Source organism: Toxorhynchites rutilus, chromosome 3 (assembly GCF_029784135.1).
Source record: "Toxorhynchites rutilus septentrionalis strain SRP chromosome 3, ASM2978413v1, whole genome shotgun sequence".
In the NCBI taxonomy this organism is placed as follows: domain Eukaryota; kingdom Metazoa; phylum Arthropoda; class Insecta; order Diptera; family Culicidae; genus Toxorhynchites; species Toxorhynchites rutilus.
Genome location: NC_073746.1, coordinates 319,535,323 through 319,558,338, shown reverse-complemented (window position 1 = coordinate 319,558,338; position 23,016 = coordinate 319,535,323). Strand labels below are relative to the sequence as shown.

At 44.3% G+C, this 23,016-nt stretch overlaps 1 protein-coding gene across 6 annotated transcripts in view; it reads left to right on the top strand.

Moving 5' to 3' along the window:
- LOC129779948 (FERM, ARHGEF and pleckstrin domain-containing protein 1) overlaps window positions 1–23,016 on the top strand; it is a 163,922-nt gene that overhangs the window by 138,679 nt on the left and 2,227 nt on the right. For 3 of the 6 annotated variants that reach the window (XM_055787737.1, XM_055787738.1, XM_055787739.1), the window contains one exon: window positions 213–22,511. In XM_055787737.1, the coding sequence (XP_055643712.1) occupies window positions 213–11,971 (11,759 nt within the window). In that variant the 3' untranslated portion in view covers window positions 11,972–22,511. Of the gene's footprint in view, window positions 1–212; window positions 22,964–23,016 lie in introns of those variants that run through there. The other 3 variants (XM_055787740.1, XM_055787742.1, XM_055787741.1) reach the window with 3 other exon arrangements.

Here is a 23,016-nt window from a genome sequence, read left to right as displayed (position 1 = left end):
CAGCAGATCAAATTTTCGAGTTTAAACCAAAGTTATGTTCGTCAACTCACCATCAACACGACCAAATTATGAGTTGATTCACACAGTGTAAATTTTCGGTTCGTATAAAAAGTTTTGTAATGTGTTGGAGTGATACAAATTATCCATACTGTATTGTTGTTGTGTCTTCTCTTGTGTATTCGCCGATGATCCCCGTGTGGACTCCGTTGCAGATCTGAGCCACCGCCTCTATGCCACTATGTCCCCCAGTTACATTCATCGCAACCCCAAATATGCCACGCAGCAGCAGCAGCGTCGGGCCTCAGCCGGGCCGCTGGGCCAGCAGGGGGATCGCAGCAGTTCTATGGGGGAGACAACGGTCTCCTCCACCAGCCGGGAGAGTGTTTTATCCCCAGTGGACATTCGCACCAGACGCTCTTCGGCAATCCAGCCACATCAAATGCTGGTCCAATCGGCGGCCAGCAGTTATCAATCCCACAATGCCACACTAGCCCGTTATAGCAATACGAGTACCTATTCGATGTCTAAGTCGATCAGCACCGGAACCAATCTGTCGGACGATATTGTCGATAACATTATCTATTCGGACATTAGCGATCTCTACCACCACAACCAGCGGGCCGCGCAAGCTTCCTCCGGAGCTATGGCTTCGGCGGCCGCTGTTGCTGTAGAGGCTGAGAATGCTAGTGCCGGAGAGGACGATGAAGAGATCATGGATGAGGTAATAGATGAGAATGCTATCCGCCAGACGTACGTAGATGAGGATGACGACGAAGACGAGATCGACATCCGCTATGCTACGGCCACTCAAATTAAGGCCATGACTGGCGGATCCATTCCAGCCACATTCAACAATCTTGTTAACAATGTTAAAAACAATACCGTCGGCAGTGACGATCTTTACGCAACGGTGAATCGTAAGAGCAAAACCAATAAACAACAACTAAATCCGCAGTCGCAACAACAACAACAACAACAACAACAACAACAATCTCAGCTAATTCAAGCCAGTGCGATTCACCACGCTGTTAAACATTTTAGTGACGAATTCATAGACGATAGTATTAGAAATTACAATAGCCATACCAATATAAATGTAAGTAATGTAGGCGCCGCTAGTGCTGGCCAGCTGAATTCCGCCAGTGGTGAACTATTTTCAAGATCTTCAACCCATTTCGAGGAGTACTACGGGGCCAATCGTTACTCCGACACGTCGGATTACTTCAGTCACAGCCAGCCGCACTATTCCCATTCACCAAATTCCCACTCGCTAGCCACCACCATAACGCACAAGAACGGACTCACCGACGATGACGAACGCTACTCCTCGTCACATCCACCCCCTGTACACCCGAGAACTTCCCACTCGTTGCCCCGCAATTCGGAACTGTCCAAAATCGACTCGTTGGACTCCTCGTATAGTGGTGGTGGCGGTGAACATCCGTTCATCGGTCACCACTCACTCAACAATCTTCCCAGTTCGTCCAAAGTCACAAATGACTATCTCCATTATTCGACACTGCTGAAGAACTCCGATGACGGGATGAACAGCAGGAAAACATCCTCCGAGAGATTGGAGTACGAGTTGTCGAACGCAAACATCTACTCGACGGTCCAATACAAGAGTGGATATGACGAGCAGGATGACTATGAAGACGAATACATCGGTGGCTATCAGAGAGGTGCAGATGGCGTTGGGAGAGAAGTCTGGCAGAGAAGTACCTCGTGTAAGGAGCTGTACGATTATGGCTACGATACGGTAGGTCGCGGTGGCAGACCAGATTTTTCCATGCTCGAGCGTGAGTTTCTCACTTCTGATCGAATCGATAGTCCGGTTACACGGTACGATGATTCACGACACTCGATGTACGTTCAGAAAAATCACTCCATGGATGTGAGCCAGGAATTTCTGGCTGTCGACGGTAAAGTTTACTCGTCCAGCTATCCCGGGACGACTTACAACACGATAGATCACAACAGTTACAAACGCCACAATGGCAATCACTATGCGAACTTTGAATACGGCTCCCAAGATGACATCTCGCACGACAGCTACGAGCTGTTGGAGAAATCCGACGATGATATATACTACAAGGTCAAAGAGTCTCACACACGATCCTGCTCGCTTGACTCCGGGAACTATATTCCGACGGACGATGAGAGCGTCTCGGAGCACCAACTGCATCACATCTCACGCTTTGCAAAGTACCGTTCCAGTCTGGAGAGTAAATCTAAGAGTACTGCGGACATCGATGATCTGGACGACATCTTCCTCATGGAAGATCCGAGGGACCTTCCCCGCGAGAAGCTATGCGTGAAGTCGGATGGTAGTTTCTACAAAAAAATCAAGAAAGCGATGGGTTCAAGAACTTCCAGTCCGGAGTCTAGAAGTGATTACTATGAGTCCAAGCTGTCGAAGAGCAGTGACTCGAGTAAAAAGTCGAAGGATAGCGTCTACCACACGGACAGCAATAAGAAGTCCCGAGAGACACTCAAAAGCAAATCTGGATCTGGCTTCAACTCGCGCACATCTAGCCAAGACTCTAGGGACTCTTTCGGGATGGATATTCTGTTGACGAAAAACTATGAAATGCCAACAACGACCAGTAAGAAGGCGAAATATCTCAGTAAACGATTTGATAGCAGTTCGCGGAACTCCAGTCAAGATTCCAAGAGCGATTACTATGACGCCAGTGAGCAACCGATCGAACTGGAGGACATGGAATCCGATGAAATCTACTCTCGGCCGAAGGTTCGCTCCCATGAGCATATCGCGAGCGAGATCGGAATTCCAACCAATAAAAGTTCAAACTCCAGCTTCTACGACAACCAAATTTACTCGTCAACATTTCCCAGTGCTCAAACGAAACCACCGGTCAAGTCAACGTCGCATGTCACCTCCATCTCGCTGCAGAACGTTGAGTTGGACCGTAACGCTCGAAGCTACCCATCGTACAAATCCCCGGAACCGATAATGCCTCAGGCGATGCCAAAACCAATCGATAAGCAGCCTCCGAAGACGACGCACATTTGGCCAGAAGAGATCGAAGGACTGCCAACCGCCATTCCATGTGATGCCCAGCGGGTCGATCGTACGCGAGCCTTCCGCAAAAAGTCTGACAGTGAAAATATTTTCAGCTTTGACAAGGAGAAAATTGAATCGCTCACCAGCAGCATGAACGATGACACGCCAACGACTGCTATTTTGGTGGAGACGAAAACGAAAAGTCCCGAATATCCTCTCACACCCGAGCTGTTGTCAGAATTTGACAAACAGAAGATCGAATCACCCCACGCTTTGCCCAAGCAGACCCGCAAAGAAGAACTAATGGCGAAAACACACTTCGAAGAGTACAATCCAAAGCTGATCCTCGATACCCCAATCCCTGGGGTACTAACGTATACCCACGCTACCGTTGAGCGCACTAAATCCGATCCCAACTCATTGGCAAATCGGCCGCGTCTCGGACCCAACTCTCGACGCCACACGTTGATGCATCAAAAATCCATCGATCTGACTCCGGCAGACTCGAGCGAAGAGGAGTACATGTACAAGCAAATTCCAAGCGCTCCGCCACTGTGCAAAACACATGGCAGCCACTTTGAAATCCCGCAAACGTACGACATGAACATCCCGGCTGTTGAATTGCCACGGAATGGGTTCGAAGTACCGAAGAGCTTCTTCAAGGAGTACGACTGGCGAACGCATAAAGTTTTGAAGGACGACATCCCCTACGTACTGCACAAGCGTCACATCATGAACGGGACCGCTCCGTCACCTGGGCTCGAAAAGCAGCATCGCTACCCGAAACCGAAGAGTCCCAAATCCCCGAAAAGTCCGAAATCTCCTAAATCCCCCAAATCTCCGAAAATAGAAACGCGAGATATGGCGACACAGAAAGAGAACACTCTGCGAGTGAAGGACGACTACGAACTCGAACCGGCAGACAATGGTCAGGGATTCCTCTTCACCCAGAACATCGATCTTTCCAAGGTTGACCCGGTTACGCTGGAAGTCGACAAGTCTTCGCAAACCATTCAGATCACCAGTCCGAAGCGAGACATAACGAAGAAAATGGATCCCCTGATGCTGGAGCAGTTGAACAACAAGCTTAGCCAAATCGAGAGCGATTCGGCAACGAGTTCTCGCACCGATAGCAACCAGCATAAGAAGTTTGAACCGAAGCCAGTCGAGCTTCCGTATCAGATTGAGAAGAAGAACACCGAACTTATTGTGCCGAAGCGTGTGGTGAAGCCTCGTATGGCTCCGGTAAAGACAAAAACCGGTAAGGGGAAGAGGAACGCGAAAACTCGAATCACGTCCTTCTCGTCCGACGATGAAAGCCTCGATTCTGATGACGTGTTTGGTTCAGCGGAAGCAATGCCAACGAAGCTGGAATTTTCACCACCTCAGTCCCGCAAGGAAATGGAACCGATTCTGAAGCACGAATCGAGCAAGATGGCCTCCAATGCGTGGGCTCGCGGACAGACCATGAGTTCGACAGAGATCGAGGGGTCTCCGCCGCAGTGTAGAAAACTAGCTGAGCTGGAGAGTCGCTACAATACGGGCTCCAATCTGAACACCCATCAAATGACCAGCACGGAGTTGAGGAGAATCTCCGAGCGATCATTTTCGATTCCGAGCTCGGAGGATGAAGCGAAGAAGGAGGAATCTACGAAGGGGTATCACATGGCGGAGAAAATCCCTTCACCAATCATCGAATCAATCGAGGTGCATCGAACCGACAGCGAAAGTAATTTCGGGTCTGCGAAGAACCAAAGAAAGGATGTCGTGAAGAAGTTCAAAGAAGATTTCCTGGGAGCGCCCGGTAAAATAGAATCGAAGCTATCTCCCTCAAGAACGAAACTGATCGAGGAAATGATCGATTCCTCGATCGTGATGCGATCGAAGGGTCACGCTCCAATTTTGTTCGCTCATGCTCGCTTGAACCTGAGTGAAGGATCGGCGTTTGCATCGCTGCAACGCCAGAGAGCCACCCAGGAGTCACCAACATCCGGACGACGGGCGAAGAGCCTAGACACTCCTGTGATTTCGCTTCACAAGCTCCCACCGATGAATGCATTTTCCTCCAAAGATGACACTGTGGGTTATGAAGAGGAGGAAGGCGAGGTTCTGGAGGTGAAACCTCTCCAGAAGAAACAGAAAATCATCGAGGAGGAACAAGACGAATCGATACATTCGTGTGCAGATGCGATTGTCGTTACCGACCCGAAGGCGTCCAGGAAAACATCCACCATCGATGATGAAGAGGTGAAGACGGTGCGGATAGAAGACGACGAGTTGGAACTGTTGGATCGCTTGAAGTACATCGAGAAAATTGAGCTGCAAGGGGTGAAGATCAAGGAGAAACGTAAGACAAAGACTAAACTCAAGAGTGGCGATCAGTTGATTTTGGAGATTCCAAAATACAAATTTGAACCTTTCAGCTCGGGTAACAGTTCAATTAAGACGTCACCCGCTATCAGTCGGGCCAGCAGTGTGGAGAGTACTGGGAAGGCACGTCAGAAAACTGACAGCGGTACACAAACTCCAACGGGTGGGGCGACGGCTGTCAAACAGAAGTGTAAATCGACTAGTCCCAAGGGTTCGGAGAAGATCCCTCAGCCGAAGAGGAGAGCTTCCGACGAGGTAAAAAAGAGCGCTGCGAATGACATTCTTCGTACCAAGAGCCAAGAAGCACTTAGTAAGAAAGGAAACGGTAAGGAAAAGTCAAAATCGTTGGAGAAAATGGAGCTGAAACGGCTGGGTAGTAGAGAGAAGAAGTCTGTGGAGGAAACTGAATTGGAGCGGGCCCGTCGAAAGGAACGTCAGCAGAAACTGTACGAATCGGCTATGAAGCAAACTATCAACCTGTTATCTCCGGTTAAGGATCAGTTGCCACAGTTCCCGGCTCCCGAAGATAAAATATCGGTGAAAACAGAAGGCGATAAGATCATTATTGACGCGGAGTTCAAATCGAAACCCGAGGACTCGGTTTTCATCGCTAAAGCGCCCCGAAAACTGGACTGTGGTTTGACGAAGATTAGTCGCAGCTTTGAGGATCAAAAGAGTGTGGAGAAGCTGGATAAAGCCAGCCGTAGTTTCGATGATCGTAGCAAATCGTTCGACGATCATTCGGACCGTTCCGAGTATGGCAATACTGACGACAGTAGCATGGTGTTGAAATCTCCCGCGAAGCTGTCCAAGAGCCAAGAGTTGAAGCAGAAGATCGAGGGCTCGGTGGTTCATAAGAAAATAGAGGGCAAATCCAAGAGCTTGGAGAAAAAGTCCGAACCACAGTATCTGGATATTGAGTATAAAACACGCAGTCTCGACCAAAATTACATCGATAACTACGTAGAAAGTACTTCTCCGGATTCCGATGGTAACATTAATATCAGAAAAGAAGAGGTAGTGAAGGTAGATGTTCATCGCTCGAAGGTAGACCCATCGGAAGCGGATTATGTGAGGGAAAAGGGTGCTCCTGAAGGCGATAGCAAGATGGTGGAAGATCGTTCGAGATTTGACAAGGGGAAAAGTTTGGATGCAAACCTTGACGGGAAGGACAAGACTCCTGCCATTGAAAGACGGTCACAATCCCAACCAGACGAGTTCACGGGAGAGATCGACATGCAGGATATTATTTCCGAACGCCGGACGTTGGATTTGCTGAAAAGAAAGTCCGAGGAGCGAATTTTCGAATCGACGAGTACTTTGACAGACAATGAAGAACCGAAACCATTGAAAACAGGTAGCGACGAGTCGTTGACGGAAGTTAGTGAGATGAAACCGGTGGAGCAAAAGGAATGTTATCTTCCCTGTCGTGTCCCTACGATTGAGTATGAGGAACCATCCATTGAGGAGGACCTAGAGGACCTGGAGTGTGCGCAAGCTAAGGCACGCCAGGAAAAGAAGGAAATTATGGGTAAGCTCAGCTTGGAGCGGAGCCGAAGTGATGAGACTACATCTTGGGTGACGATTGCTAGCGAAGAATACACGGGAACGGACGGAACAGGCCAGCAAGAGATGCAAGAGGAGGAAGAAACTCGAAGAATTGAAACTCAGACAACCTTCGATGACATCAAGGATATCGCTATGCCAGAATCTGAGATATCCACCTCGGACACTACAGTGATTCCAACGAAGACAAGTAAAGCAGTTACTGACACAAAACCATTCGACCGACCGCTTCCACAAATTCCTGAGAAGAAGCAAGTGACCAAATCTCCCCCAGCAGAAGAATCGAAAAGTCTTGAAAAGACAACAGAACCCAAAGAGGCTTCCCAGCGTAGAGGTGATTTTCTACGATTATCCATTGAACGTTCCCGGAGCTCTGATACCGGATCTAGCAGGGAGAATGAAACTAGTCCGGTGCGACAAGACTCGAGCACCTCTCGCGGCAAAGGATCTTTGGACGAAGAATCTAGCCTGAGTTGTTCAATCGCTCGACCGCTGGGAATCTCGCAGGATATGGATTCACTGGATCACTTGAAATGTAACGAACTAAGAGAAGCCATGCTGCGAATGGAGGAGGTCGAAGAAGTTAAGACACCTGTGAAGAAAGCCTCACCAACCCTTGAGAAGCAGTGTCCCGTTGATTTGGGATCGGGATCGGAGCTGGATGTGGATACAGTTGAGGATCGCATTTCAAGAATTCTCCAACGTGATGAAAGTGAATCAAGCTCCGATAATGGAGCCACTCAGCGGCCACGGGTTGTGAAACCAGTGCGAGCAACGCTTATGCACAAGAAGGTGTGCAGGACCGCTCTGCCAAACGAGAAGCAGCAGCAGCAGACGACCGCAGAGTTGAAGTCTGGAACATTGAAATTGTTAAGCGCAAATGATGATCGTAGCTCTCTGGAATCCAAGTCAAGCTTAGAATCGAAGGGATCTCTGGGATCGTTTGAGACTGAAAGTAGTTCAGGTTCACTTGGGGCTGCCCAGCGAAAGGGTGATTTGGTACAGAAGGAAGCCTTATCGACGTGGAGGCCCTTCCCTATCGAGAGTTCCGGAAGTTCGAGTGTTGAAGAGGGCTGGCTTCCTCCAGACCAGGAGAGCTATGAAAGCTTCGATATCGCTACCGAAACAATCGAGCTTCAGCGGGTGACGGCAACGGAGCAGAAAGAATCTTCACCGGACGAGCAGAAGGAAAGCGATTCTGATTTCCAAGATGAATTGAACGACTTCCCAGCCACCTTTGGGTACCCGGAGATGACTTCCGCACTAGGTATCGCCATGAATCCGGTTGATATTCTTGGTTATGGATCGGGATTCGGTATCGGTAGAACGCTATCGAGAATCTCCGAGCGAAGCACAAACTCGGAAAAATCAAGCGCCGAAGAAATGGAAGCGGAGAAATCCAGCTTCGAAGATTTGAGTGTACACGATGAATCGGCGATTTCAAGCGAGCATCAGGCGAGCTTCAGCTCCGATCTGCATTCAAACTCAAACCAAGCGTATATTTCGGATGCCGATCGTCGGACATCAGCCGAAATGCCCGATATACCCTGTGACTCGGCGGCTGCTGAACGACTTTCCGAGATTTATCAAAACAACGTTGTGAAAAATGGTCGCTTTACGGTTTCCAACGTCGCCAGCACTGCTGGGCACAAGGACGAAGAGAAACCTAATTTGCAAGGTATGTCCGCTGGTGGTAGTCAAGACTCGGAAGATTGGCCACTGCCAGAGATCCCATACGATAACACACCTGTCGAAAAGTATGATCCCAGTTTTATTCCGCCTCACCCCGACAAACCGTACCCTAAACCGCAATGGGCAGGATCTGCTGTTACGGGTCATTCCCAAGAATCGGAGAACTGGCCAACGCCTCCGTCTAGCATGTTGGACATCCCGATAGTGGAGAATGTACAGACCTTCCGAGTCAGCGAAGCCCAGCATCCGACCCAGGTAATGCTGGAGTCTTTCACTGAACCTACAGGTGATGATGATTCGGACCCGGACTACGCTGAAGTACCCGATGAAATACCCGAACCTCCCAGGCGTGATTACAGCTTGACTAGTAGCGCATCGACAAAGTCGAGTGCGACCGCTTCACCTTCTCTGTCGGTGGTTCTCCCGTACGAAAATACTGCCTATCTAATGTCCGCCACGACTGAAAAAACAGCCTACGAAGGCTATGAAAACGCCACTTGTCTTAGCAGTACATTGGGGCCCGCAAGCTGTCTACGAACGACGTTCGATGTGTGTTCTAGCCAGAAATCATTCTCGAATCAGGGCATCGGAAAAGAACCAAGCCCGGATCGAGTTATAATATCACAACCAACGAAATCACCCCAAAACCTCAGCCCAATAACCGACGAAGATTTCTTCATGAACGACGATGTATTCATTCCGGGTACCGTGAAGATTGATATATCCCTCGACGATAGTAAGCCCCCATCCGATTTCACCTTTCCAACGAAATTCTCCCGAAGTTCGAACAATTCCGATACATCGATCGATGACATGCTATCCACATCCTGCGGAACCTACATGGAAGATACGGTACGTAGAAATCTAGAGCCACGCAGATTGAGCAACGAATCGTGTAAAAAGTGTAGCCACAGTAGCCATTCCGAGGAGGAAACTAGCTCTTTTGGAACCGATCTGGACGGAACCGTTAAGATGGGCTTGCAGCAGAAGCGTTGTACTCACAGTTCACATTCGGAGGATACATCGATTGGTCTTAGCATCTCCGAGTGGTCAACCGGTACCAACACGGTGAGACAGTACGCGAACCTGTCCGGATCGGACAGCCTGTCGGCTGTGTCCAACCATTCGGGTAATGCCAAAAGCGAGAAATCTAATCACACCAAGAGCAGTGTGAGTTCCATTCACAAATCCACCGAGAGTTTGGAGGAGAAGAGTGGAAGTCTGTCTAGCAGCAACAACAACAAGCGATTCTCGCTTGAGAACATCTCGGATGCGATTAGATACGAGCCGTTCAGCAACTCCGATACGGATAAGTTCTCCTCCGGGACGAAGAGCGATGACACGACGCTGACGCTCACGGAAATGGCACAGACCATCACGGAGTGGTCGACAAGTAGCAGCAATACGCTGATAGCACAGGCAGATGCCCTGAAGCACATCGAATGTAAAAGCGATCGACCGATGACTAGGACGACTTTTGAGTATATTCCTTTGAAACCGCCGAAAGTGGTGAAGAAGCCTATCGTGGATGATAAATCGAACATACCTGCTGTGCACGCGAAGCCCGTTTCCAAGCAGGTAACTCCGGCAGTTACTGTTTCTTCCGAAGTAGAATTGAAGCCACCTCCTCCAGATTTAATTCCCAAAACGCCAAAAGTTGAACAGCCTCAACGACTCCCTCCCAAAATAGTCGACATGATTGTGAAATCTCCCAAACGTGCTGCCCCACAACCTCCCCCAATCCAACAGCAACCTCTCGCGCGATCGCCTATTCCTAGAGGAGAGCCTCTGAACGATCCCGAACCAGAACAACCAGTCATAAACAAGCGACGAACACTGGAGATGATGTCCCAACGTTACGTCAGTCAAGACATTTCCGAATCCGAAACAATATCCGAGAAGCACGATAGATCATCCGAACGTTACCAGAGCCAGGAGTCTATTTCCTCGTCACATCCGAGCAAACCACCGCGCGGAGATTCGCTTCCCTCCGGTAGTTCGGTCCCTATGGTGGAAAAACCATTAGCCAAGCATCACAGCTACGACGACAAAACACTCTCGAAATCACAAATCCGCGAGTATAAATCTTCCAAAATGCGCCACAGTCAATCGTTCCACGAGCATCTGGTCTCCTCGGATCTCAACAAGATTGTGGAGGAAAATCTGGGTAGTTCGTCAACCACCACCACACACAGCAGCGAAGCGACAGCCAGTACGGACAACTCTTCGCCAATGTTTCCCCGGCCGGAGAAGTTGATCCGTTGCTCACCGTATTACTCGAGCAGTTTAAGTTCCGAATCACCCCCCATCCAGCCTTGTCAACAGCCCCCGGTTCAGAAACCACCCCGCAAAACGTCGATTCCTCGCTGTTTGGTCCCAAAAAGCCCGCCCAGTGGAAATGATACCGACAGTTCGTTGGATTTTAGACAGCAAGACCCAAAGCTTCGATCCAGGGGCTACCGCAAAAAAAGGACGGTTCCGCTGAAGAAGAGTCGACTTGATAACAAACCCCTGGAGCATCAGGAAAGTTCCGAGTGCTCGGAGGGGTACTTCCCAGAGATGGAGTCGGGTAGCTCGGATATCCTCGATCAACAGCAGTACCATCGCTATCCCGATTTCGAGGAGGAGTTGGAACAACTGCCGGAGGATTACGAGGACGAAACGTTCCGCGTGGAGAGCGATCGAGAGTTCAAGAACGGTGGTGGTGTGTACCCAAGCGCATCGTATTCCAACAAATTCGAAAGTTTGGATATGATGGAAAACGTGGACGAGATGGGTTTCCCACGGTACGATCGTTTGGGCCACATCACGAATCCGAATCTGTACAAATCGGACACTCCTTCGCCTCCGGTGAAGCCGGCAAGACAGCGTAAGCGTCAGGTCAAACAGCGCGATGACGGCGGTGAAGCGGAATATCTGGGAGTTCAATACACGCCCGAAAGTGGCAGCTGTTCGGAGACCAAAGCCGGTCTTTCGGATGATGTGTGCTACTCGAGTGAAGATAGCTTTGCCGCCGCATACCATCATCACGCGATGGGTGGTGGCGCTCGCTATCAGAAGAACGTCGAGATACCTTATCCGGATTTCCTATCAGACTACGAGAACGAATCGTCATCCGCCACCTGCTCGTACGCCAGGCGGATGGAACACGACCGCCAGCGGTACGTACAGATCGAACACGGAGACAGTGGAAAGCAAGAGGAAGAGAGCATCGGGTTTGACTTGAAGGCGCTGCCACCTCCGATATTCATCGAAGGCGAAGGACTGGACGAAGAAGAGTTGGGCGAGGAAGAAGAGGTGGAAGATAATGCAATCTAGACGCAGGCGGACACACACCGGGTCGGGTTGTTGAAGTATGAAAAGACTGATAGGGGCAATCGATACCAAAACAAACGGATGACGGATGAAAACAAACAACGCAAAGATACTGTTGCAGTCAAAGCTGAGTAACGAAACACCGAACGTCATCTATTAGTGAGATTTTATACTAAGCGCCATCGAGTGTCATCACAGAGTGAGAGGGAGAAATGAAGAAAAAGAGAAACGAACCATTTTAAAAACTGCTAAACTACGCAAAGAAACCGTTAGATGGGTTGAAGATTTTAAATACAAAACAATATGAATATATATTATAACTGTTACTTCAGTCTAATCAAAGTTTAACATTATATATTAATAGAAAGTCACATGTAAGAAGTAACTATAACGAATAAACCCTTTAAAGATAGGAACAGTAAGGTTTACCATTTGCCCATTTCCGGAAGAGAACATTTATTTGGTTCCCCCCAGAAAATTTCTTTACCATATAAATACATAGTGCCAAATTTATTGAAAACTGAGTTCTTCCGATTCAAACTCAACACATCTTTAATTCCCTTTCCCAATTACCCCGTAACGTACGGGAATTTTAGAATGTAGGTAAATATACCAACCAAAAACGTGCATGCAGAACAATTGTTATACTCTCACTAAGCATATTATTACCATTAATACTGGAAACAGCATTTAGAGAAACGATTTTAGATATTATACGGAAAAACTGTGCATTTATATGAGCGATAGTTAATGAATGGCAAGGTGTAGGTATCGAAACGAGTATAATCATCAACAGCCGGCATAAGAAGTTGAAAGAGTACCCAGTGGTGTCTATATGAGATTGCTGTTGAATAAACTGTAACCCCTCTATTCCCCCTAACTAATATTACAATTTATACCAAGATAACGGATCGAAACAAACTTTTATGTTCGTTATTGATTGTTCCGAAGGAACTGATAAAAATGTGTCAAAAATTTCTAACCAAGACCGTTATTGTAATACCTGAAACGGGATTCCGTTCAACGAGGTTCCATTTTTCCATGTGTACCTATGAATTTATACAATCTGTTTGGTGGGTTTAAGTAACGTGACCATATATTTAATAAGAATGAGATGTAATGAATTATTAGTGTTAACCTGATGACCGTTTGTTTTGATGACGAATTTTCAATTGTCGTAATAATTTATTCGAGTGATTACGATTAAAAAAGTACTAATAACAATAACGATAAGGTAATATTCTCAGAATGGTATAGTTTATTATAACAACGTTGTTTACTGTGAGCAAAAGTTTCGCTTTATTGGAAAGTATAACATAAAATATGATAATTTTTCAGAGTATTAAGGCCAAGTTGAGAGATAAGCCACAATAAGATATGGATATAGAAGCGAACATAGAAATATTAGAAGAGTATAAATGCCATAAACCAAAAAAAGGGAATCTTACAAATCCAATCGCATCATCAATTCAATTCATTCAAATTCTACAGTAACAAGACAGCAAGTAGAACTAATGACGCCAAACTCACCCTCCTCTAACTAGAACCAACTCAGACTTAATCGAAATCCAGAGACCCCTGGTCACTGACCACTGACCCCGAAGAGATTATAATGAATAATATACCATGCGCTAGAACGATAGAGGGAAGTGAGGAGAAGTGATCCACAAGAAAGGAGGCAAGGTACGAGGAAGGTAAACCTTATTATTTAGCTAGTCAATAGGAAGCAGTCAGCATTCATGAGCGATTTACTATGCGAAAAACAACATAACCCATTACTGGTAGAATAAATAGCAAGTTTGGAATCTTTAAAGCATTTCGAAAAATTTAAACCCACTTGTGTTTCAATTGGCGCTCGGCTCGCGTTTGTTTGTAAATCAATTTGATGTGACGAAAGCATAGTTCAGGGAACCCTGTCGACTATACTTTCAGCGCAAAGCTTCCACCTTCCTTCCAACTCATAGACTTATTCAAAAATCGTTGAACATTCCTAAGGTACGCACTGATTAAAGTGAGGCTCCATTCCATCAGCATGCATAGGATTCATAGAACTTTTTTTGACTTGAGAGTTAATTGTTTTTAATTAAAATGTTTAGATTATGCTTTATACTATAGGTTAGTTAGTTATTGTTTAGTTTTGATATAAACTTATTTTATTATCGTTCCGTATGAAGCAGACGTCGTACGACTGCGCTAGTACAGTTATTAGACTCAAATAATAAGTTCATTCTCATTATAGACTGCTTTATTAACGTGTCTTAGCATAACAAGCTACGATATTAGAAAAAACAAAACTTATTCACGGCGAAAATGGTTCGGTATTGACGGACTAGTCTAGAAAAAAAACAGGGAAGCTCTGTAGTTACGTTCATGTATTCGGTCATGGAGCTACTAATCTACATAAGGCACAAATTCCGTAACGCTAAAAAATCGGATTTTGCTCAAGTCTAACTTTTGTGGTAAAGTTACGCATGATATAGTTTATCAAACGCAATTTTGGCTAATTTCTTGATGTTCATATCTGTCTTTATAACCCGCGTGATGTTTTGTTCTTGTTCGATTGAAACGAAATTGAAAAGATTTGGGAGCAAACATAAACATGAAACTTTCGGAAGCAACTTATCCATTAAGGTATGTGCACAGCAAAACTTAGTCACAGGAAACTAACTGCATCTTTGATGTTGATCCATATATTTTGGTGACCAAAACCAATCATGAAAATTCAATGTATATTTTATTGGCATTAGTGAATAATTCTAAAATGGAATCAAAGCAACAACAAGTATGTGAGAAAATTCTGCCAAAAAGCGTTGAAAATCCGTCTAGGTTGCATCATGCTAGCGTTCAAAAATACGCAGTAGCGTTCTTAAACGTTCCGAGAGCGATTGACTGTTGATCGTTAACATGGATCCGGTGGTTAGCTTGAATATATCTTCAAACTGACGTGTTTCACGCCTAACCTTTTTGACCAAATCTAACCACATTGATCACATCTTCAGTGGTTTCAGTAAAAACATACTAGGCAATTCTCCCGCGCGATTTGATATGGAACATTCACATGGAACATACTACCAAACAAGCAGGTGACCACTTTGCCCTCTATAACTAATTTGCCCCCACTATCCCTACACCAGCAACGCCAAATTCGCCGACGGCAAAATAAGTTCAAGAGAATAGTTGAAGGAACGGTGACGGGACGTTGTATGTGTAGCGCACATTACTGTGTGGTAATGGATGATGTAACCAACTCATCCTCATACTCATCAAGGTCATCGAACATTTTAAAACCAAAAAGCTATCGAAGTTCGCTAAAAAAGTCACGTTTTCGTAACTTTTATGGATTAACGAAGGCAGTCCGATAAGTACTTAACCTACAAAAAAAATTGGAAAAGTGGTGATTTATTTCTCAACATAGTCTTCTTTCAGCTCGATACACTTGACCCAGCGATGCTCCAACTTCTTCAATCCATCTGAAAAATAAGTTTTCTCGAGGTCTGCAAAGTAGGCCTCCGTGGCGGCGATCACCTCCTCATTCGACTCAAATGTCTACCCGGCGAGTGATTTTTCTTGTTTGGAAACAAAAAAAAAAGGCGCACGGGGCCAATGCTGTAGAATACGATGGATGGGGCAGCAGTTCGTAGTGCAATTCGATCAATTTGGCCGTGGCGACGGCGGAATTTTCATTTTTTTCCACTTTTCTAAAATCTGCGGACACGCCCGCTTCCACACACGGTCAAAACAAAACTAAAGGGCAGTCCGATTCGGCTGAAATTTTGACAGTAGCTGTTTACGAGAATGTACTACGCAGTAAAGTAGTTTTCATTTCAGGAACCGTTTATTCATTTCGTTGACACACAATACAGAATCGAATAAAAATACCTTCATTGAGATTAGCATGCTCAAAGGCAGTTGTTAATTTTCAAACATTGAATGAAAATTATTTTGAAATGTGTTGGCATAGTCCGGATCCGTATATAATTATTACTAAAAAAAACTCAAAACTAATTTTTTCCACCAGAACTTTTGAAAAGTGTAACTCAATAGTTGGACGAATTGCCCTAACAATAAGGAAATAGCTTTTGTTAGTGATAGTGAAAAATATGATCATAACGCTGAACCTAACTGTCCTGATTATAAATTAAGATATTGGATTTTCATCGAAAACGGTTGAAATCGGTACCTCGAATAGCTTCAACGGCTCAGGATGGAGATTGAGCCGTTGATAATCAACCGTGCTTGAAATCTCCATATCCACCAAGTATGTAAAATTACCCTTGACGAACAAACGACTTAATCCGGCAGCGAAATTAACAATATTTACCAAGCCCACAAATACATTACAGGTTGCATTTTCTCCCAAAAACGGCTCCTAAAAAAACGCGAAAAAAATCATTACTAGACACTGTTTTCGCTCACGATTTTTTACCACTTGGACAAAATTCGTTACACTTTTGCTTAGAATATTCATTTGATATGGATAATTTGATTTTCATTGATAATTTTGTCCCTTAAGATGTGTTTATTTTTCCCGTCGAAGAGAAAGCGTCATTTTCTACAGATGAAAGATGATGTTTCTAATGTTGATAATTTATGTATTTCAACCTAATTAGCTCTGCTGAACATTATTTTTACATTTAACGCTTACAATAATCAAAATAAAATCCATTTCTTTTGTGAAACTACTTGCTACTTGCTTCGATGTCCCGAATAGTAAATCAACAGGCCTTCCCGAAATCTGTCAGCCATCCGTCTTGAATGGATGTTTCAGACTACTCTAATAATTGCCCTTCTCGTACAGTATAACACTGTGGCAAAGACTTAAGCCTAGTTTATACGGTGCGAGTAAGCATACGAGTCGGTCTAGTCAGTTACTGCAGTGCAGCTACTCACACCGTGTGAACACATCATGCCTATTCATCCGGCGTGCGAGCTACTTCAAAGTTTTTTGGTTTTACTCGCACTCGCATCCCTCAAAACGTCAAAAACAGCATTTAGCGAACGAATCAGGGATGCCAAATGTAAAGAAATGTCTTCATTTTGAAGATATTCAAAAATATGCGAAGCTATGAACAGACTTGAAAAATATTGGAAAAACAAATAAAACCTTCATAGTTTCTGAACGGAACCGGAGTTATTTTGTTTTGCACGCTGGCGTGGCATGCTTTTTTTTTGAGATAGTTTTCTTGGAAATCTAAATATAAAACCATTATCAGACACAATCTTCATTCAAAATTCACTCACCATTTGCAAAAAAAAAGTGTTGTTCCAAGAAAAAGAATACATATATTCGATTTGAAAAAGTCCATTTCCATTAATTTTTTTATTTTTGACGCGTATTTATTCCACCTGTGAAACTACTATCATTTTCATTTCATAAATTGGTACGCGAAGCTGCTGTCAAGGCGAAATAAATAAAATTAGATAAAAATTTTAGACTCCCATTGCTATGTATGTGATGCTATATCACATACTTTCTGAATTATTTTAGCTATGGATGCTTTCGAGATTCTAAAAAATATCGACATTAATCTGAACGATATTCCAGAAGATAATTACATCAATGTCATTTCTAATTTCACTGTTGCAGGTATAGCATCCCTCATGAGTGTATCTTGGCGTTGTATTTTTGGAGCAATTAAATCCAACAGTGTTTCCGCTTGTTCTGGTATTATTCTTAACACTGCTCTGTACTCTCCGGGATCATCATCGTAGAGTTCCTTCAATGTTATATTTGTTGCTCCTTTTCTTTGCATCCAATTCCTGGTCCGAATCCTTTTTTTTCTTTCTGATTTTTTCGGATAGTACCTTCAGTTCAAAGAAATTCAACACAAAGTATTTTTAAACACGGTCAGCATGTGTTTCGCGATAAAATTGTGTAATCGTAAATCCAACTGAAAACCTGAGACGAAAACTGCCGATAGAGAAGTCGATTTCGGATCAATCATCTCACAAATTCGGACCTGATTGCTGTTTCTGACTATTTGATGGATATTTGAAAAATCTTCTGGCATCCCTGATAAACTCGTGCTGTAGTATCAGTTTCTCGTCAGCAGCTCACACCGTGTGAACGGACAAGGCGAGTCAACCAATTGTCAGGCGAGTTCACCGGGTCAGTAGCTGCTCGCTGTCAAGTCAGCTACTTGCAACGTATAAATGGGCCTTTATAGTTGAATTCTACGTATGTTTCGTCGTCCATTATTAAACACTTCGAATTCTCAGCAAACGTCGTATCGTATAGATGACGATGATTCCCGTTCTGACCGGGGGATTTTTCGTCAAATAAATTTCCTTCGACTTGCACTGTGGTCACGCGTATTCAAAAGCTTGCCCCTCGGAATACATTCAAGGCGTGTTATATGGCTTAAGAAATCTCAACCAAGTATTAATAACTTTAACTTTAATGATAAATGACGCTAGTTAATGCACACGTTGAGACGGCAAAAGTTCCACAAAGGAACGTTAACGCCATTCAAGAAGAAGAAAGCCCTGATCAACAGGCTTCATTCCTCGCTGCGTATATTCATTTGGGGCAACAAAAGTGAATACTGTCATTCGGTCAGGTATCTGAGTCATCCATGCATGTTAGGTTATATATTCGTGAATGGGTAGTAGCATGACACATTGTGATTTAATGTCATTAAATGTCATTTGACATTAAAACTGCAGTGGTATGTATTCTTTTTCACTCTTTATTATGCATTCAAGTGTAACTGCACACATACATCCACCTCCTCACTCACCACTCATACATGCATACACGATGAATGGTATTTAGACGCATTGCTTATATCAAAGCAGCCGTCAAACTCTCCCCTATCAAATCCGAATGTGTTGAATGAACGTTTTAAGCGGTGAGCGTTTCCCGTGAACATTCCTCCTCCTGAATGGCGTTAACGTTCCCTGTGGAACTTTTGCCGTCTCAACTTATGCATTAATTAGCGTCATTTATTAACACATAGTTGAGATTTCTTAAGCCAAATAACACGCCTAGAATGTATTCCGAGGGGCAAGCTCTAGAATACGCGTGACCACCGTGCAAGTCGAATGAAATTTCTTTGACGAAAAATCCCCCGACCAGAACGGGAATCGAACCCGAACACCCGGCATGATAATGTGAGACGCTAACCACTCGGCCACGGGTGCACTGTTCTTTAATTACGGGACGATGAATATCTAATGAATAAGATGAAAAAAAAGTGGAAATGTCATATGCCATTTTTGGTTCAACGGTCGTTTGACTGTTGATTTTATGATGTTCATTATTAACACAGCACATACGTCTCCGTAAATAGTCATTCGATGGTGACCATTAGCAAAACTGCTCCGAGCAAGTCGATAGTATTGACCAAGTGATAGCTATCGGTGCAACTGTCAGAGTTTTTCGAGCTGCTTGGTTTGCTTGTTGCATACCTTCAAAGAATTATTTTGTTTTGGTTTGTGTCCCTGATATTTTTCATTGGAAAACATTTCAGAAACGCTTAAATATATGCAATCGCAGCACATAAAATTCGAGCTCGGTAAGATGATGATGTTGAATTAAAGAGGCTTTAAACTTTTCAGTTCATTCGCCTCTAAGGCTAGCAACGGTTGTTGTTGAAGAGAGAGGCCCGAGAAAGGCTATTGTTAACGATTCTTATCTTTGTTGAAAGTCATTATTCTTCGTTGTAAAACTGCCGATGTAGAGCTTAGATTATTAAAAAACTGGGGCACTTTCGAACGTATGTATATTCTAACCATTATTTCATTTTCTAAGGATGGACCAAAAATAAGAACATTTATATTTTATGAAAAACTGAAACAGATCATTCTTCGATAATTCGAAGAAATTCTCTGATTCTCCTATGGGGTGATTCGCCCTCTTCGGTCACGATCTGCCAGCTGGTTGCACCAATTCTTCTCCTGACCAATGTCACTGGTGACTGCTCCCGCTTCATTATCCCCCGATACTTATCGATGAACAAGACTGGGGACAATTTGATGGATTGGGCGCATTCAGATCCAATGTCGTTGTACCATTGTAGCACATCCTTTCTGTAATGTCAGCTGGCTAGATCTGGCCAAAACGTAACTGAGCCATCATGAGATCCAATAAAGGGTAAGTTGAATACATCCGGATTAATAGTTTCATTCGTCACAAAAACACAGGACAGAGATCTTGACAGATCTTGATTTTTTTCTCGAGCTTCTCCGCAAAAACAAATTTGAAACTGTAGAATTATAAGTTTCATTGTCTATCAAGACACATTCATCGCGTTTCCGGTCACCTTGATTCTCTGGTCACCGTTTGTAGTTTGAGACTTCAATTGAGTTGTTTTCTTGTTCGGCAACACTTGTAGCCTTCCGTTAACTGATTCGCTGAATATTCAACGAAAGTTTCGTTTCCGTTTCCGACTCTCGACTGCTGAATAATAATGGTTGTATTCTACTTTTGCTCACTTTCCACCAACCCGAACATCACCCGTACATTGTCTGTCTCGAAGCACTCAAGCTTCTCAAGCACTGTGTATTGTTGTAGTTCATCTTGCGCTCGAGCATCTTACGATGTCCGTGCAATCGTAACAGACTCGATTTATTTATCTCAGTGAAATACAAAAACCACGAGGAACGCAAGCTGAACGAACCGGCCCAAACCTGTAGATTATCATTGACGTCTAGAGGATTCACTGTTAGTCCCATTCGATCATACCTCCGCATCTTGACGCATCTTCGCGACGCTCTGCAACTATTGTTTTGTATCCGCATGTTTTATGAAAATAAATCATAGAAGCATGCCTTACACAAAATTATTAGTCTTTCTGAGATTAAAATACTTCACATCTTCGTCAAAAGCATTAGGTGTACCGGTAAGTATATGTCAAAAAGTTGAAGCGTAAACAACATAGTTTTTTTGCCACTTCGAATATGTCGAATTTCGTACCAACGAGAGTGTTTTTGCGGGGAGTGTTACTTCATTACTTCAATATGAAGAAAAAAGCTGCGGAAAGTCATCGCATTTTGGTGGAAGTTTATGGTGACCATGCTCTAACTGAGCGAACGTGTCAGACGTAGTTTGCACGGTTTAAAAGTGGTAATTTTGACTTGGAAAACGAAGAACGTTCCGGACCGCCAAAAAAGTTTGAAGATGAAGAATTGGAGCCTTTACTCGATCAAGATCCGTCACAAACGCAACAAGAACTTGCAGATACACTTGGAGAAGCTCAGCAAACCATATCCGATCGTTGAAAAGCAATGGGAATGATCCGAAAGATGACATTGGGTACCGTATAAATCGAAGCCACGAGACGTCAAACGCCGTTTTTTCACGTACGAACAACTGCTCCAACGGCATAAAAGAAAGGTTTTTTTTTCTGCATCGAATCGTTACTGGCGATGAAAAGTGGGTCCATTAAGACAAACCTAAACGTCGGACAACGTATGGATACCCAGGCGATCAACATCGACGGCCGCGCGGAATATTTACGGCCAGAAGGTTATTCTGTCTATTTGGTGGGACCAGCTGGGCGTGGTGTACTATGAGCTGCTAAAACCGAATGAAACCATTACGGGGGACCTCTACCGATGACAATTGATGCGTTTAAGCCGTGCACTGAAGGAAAAACGGCCACAATACGAGCAAAGACATGATAAAGTTATTTTGCAGCAAGACAATGCTCGCCCGCATATCGCGAAACCGGTCAAGACATACTTGGAAACGCTAAAATGGGAAGTTCTATCCCACCCGCCGTATTCTCCAAACATTCCTCTATTCCGTCCGATTACCACCATTTTAGATCGATGCAACATGGCCTGATTGAGCAGCACTTTTCCAATTTTGATGAAGTCAAAAATTGGATCGATTCGAGGTTAGCCGACAAACCGACCGATTATTTCCGTAAAGAGATCCGTGATTTGCCAGAAAGATTGGAAAAAGTTGTGACTAGGGATGGGCAATACTTTGAATATTAAATTTGTAATGATTTTTGCAGAATAAAGCATTAATTTTTGTAAAAAATACGAAGAAACTTGCCGGTACTCCTATTACGAATCAGGCTTGAACGGCATTTGCTGTGCGAGCTAGAAGAAGAGAACACAGAAGGGTATAGTTTTCGGACGAGGAGAGCTGATTCCAAGACACCATGGATTCCTCGCTTAAAAAATTTGTAACCATCTACTGATCACGGTGTATTTGAAGCAACAAAACGAAACAAATCGCTACTCGACCATTTTGAGGAAATGGTTCGAAAGCCAAATAACTTTTGAAGAAAACTTTCTTGTATTATTAATAACTCTTTTGAATTTATTTTCATGAAATTATATTTGTGTCTCGTTATTATAGCATTTACATTAATCGTTGGTTTTCAAAATGTATTTTTATTTAATCATTGCATGAGCGTTATTTATTATTAGCAACAGGTTTTATTTTCTCAGTTTTATATAATTTACCTTTATTTTTTTATTCGCTTTATTTTCGGTTTTCCCATCACCATCGCACCATCTGCCCATCTACGCTTCCACACAGATGACTACCACGGTATCAACGGCAACGTCTCGCTGGATCGTCGCAGTGAAATTGTGCAGTCTCCGAACCGGTACGAGCTCACTCTTGGTCCCAGCAGTCCATCCGATCGGTCCAACAATAATTCGCTCTCGCGATGCAGCGAATCCGGAGGGACATACGATTTGGGCAGTGCGGAGGCGAGAGCTCGCAACGCACTCAATGGCAACGGACTGCTGCACACAGTGGATGAGAATGTGATTAATAACAACATTAACAACAACAACAACAATTCGCATCATCAGTATCAGAACCAGGATCAGCCCACTTCACAGCATGGTGGTTCATTGACGATGATTGCCGGAGGGAATAACGGCGTGAGCAATGGGTCGGGTACGTTGCGATCTATCGATGAGGAGATCAGGAAGAAGAAATGGCCCACCGATCGGGCGTATTTCCTAGCGAAGGAACTGCTGATGACCGAGCGAACGTACAAGAAGGATCTGGACGTGCTCAATACGGTAATGAAGATATGCTGCAACAGCTGAAGTGATGTTTTGGAATGTAATATTGT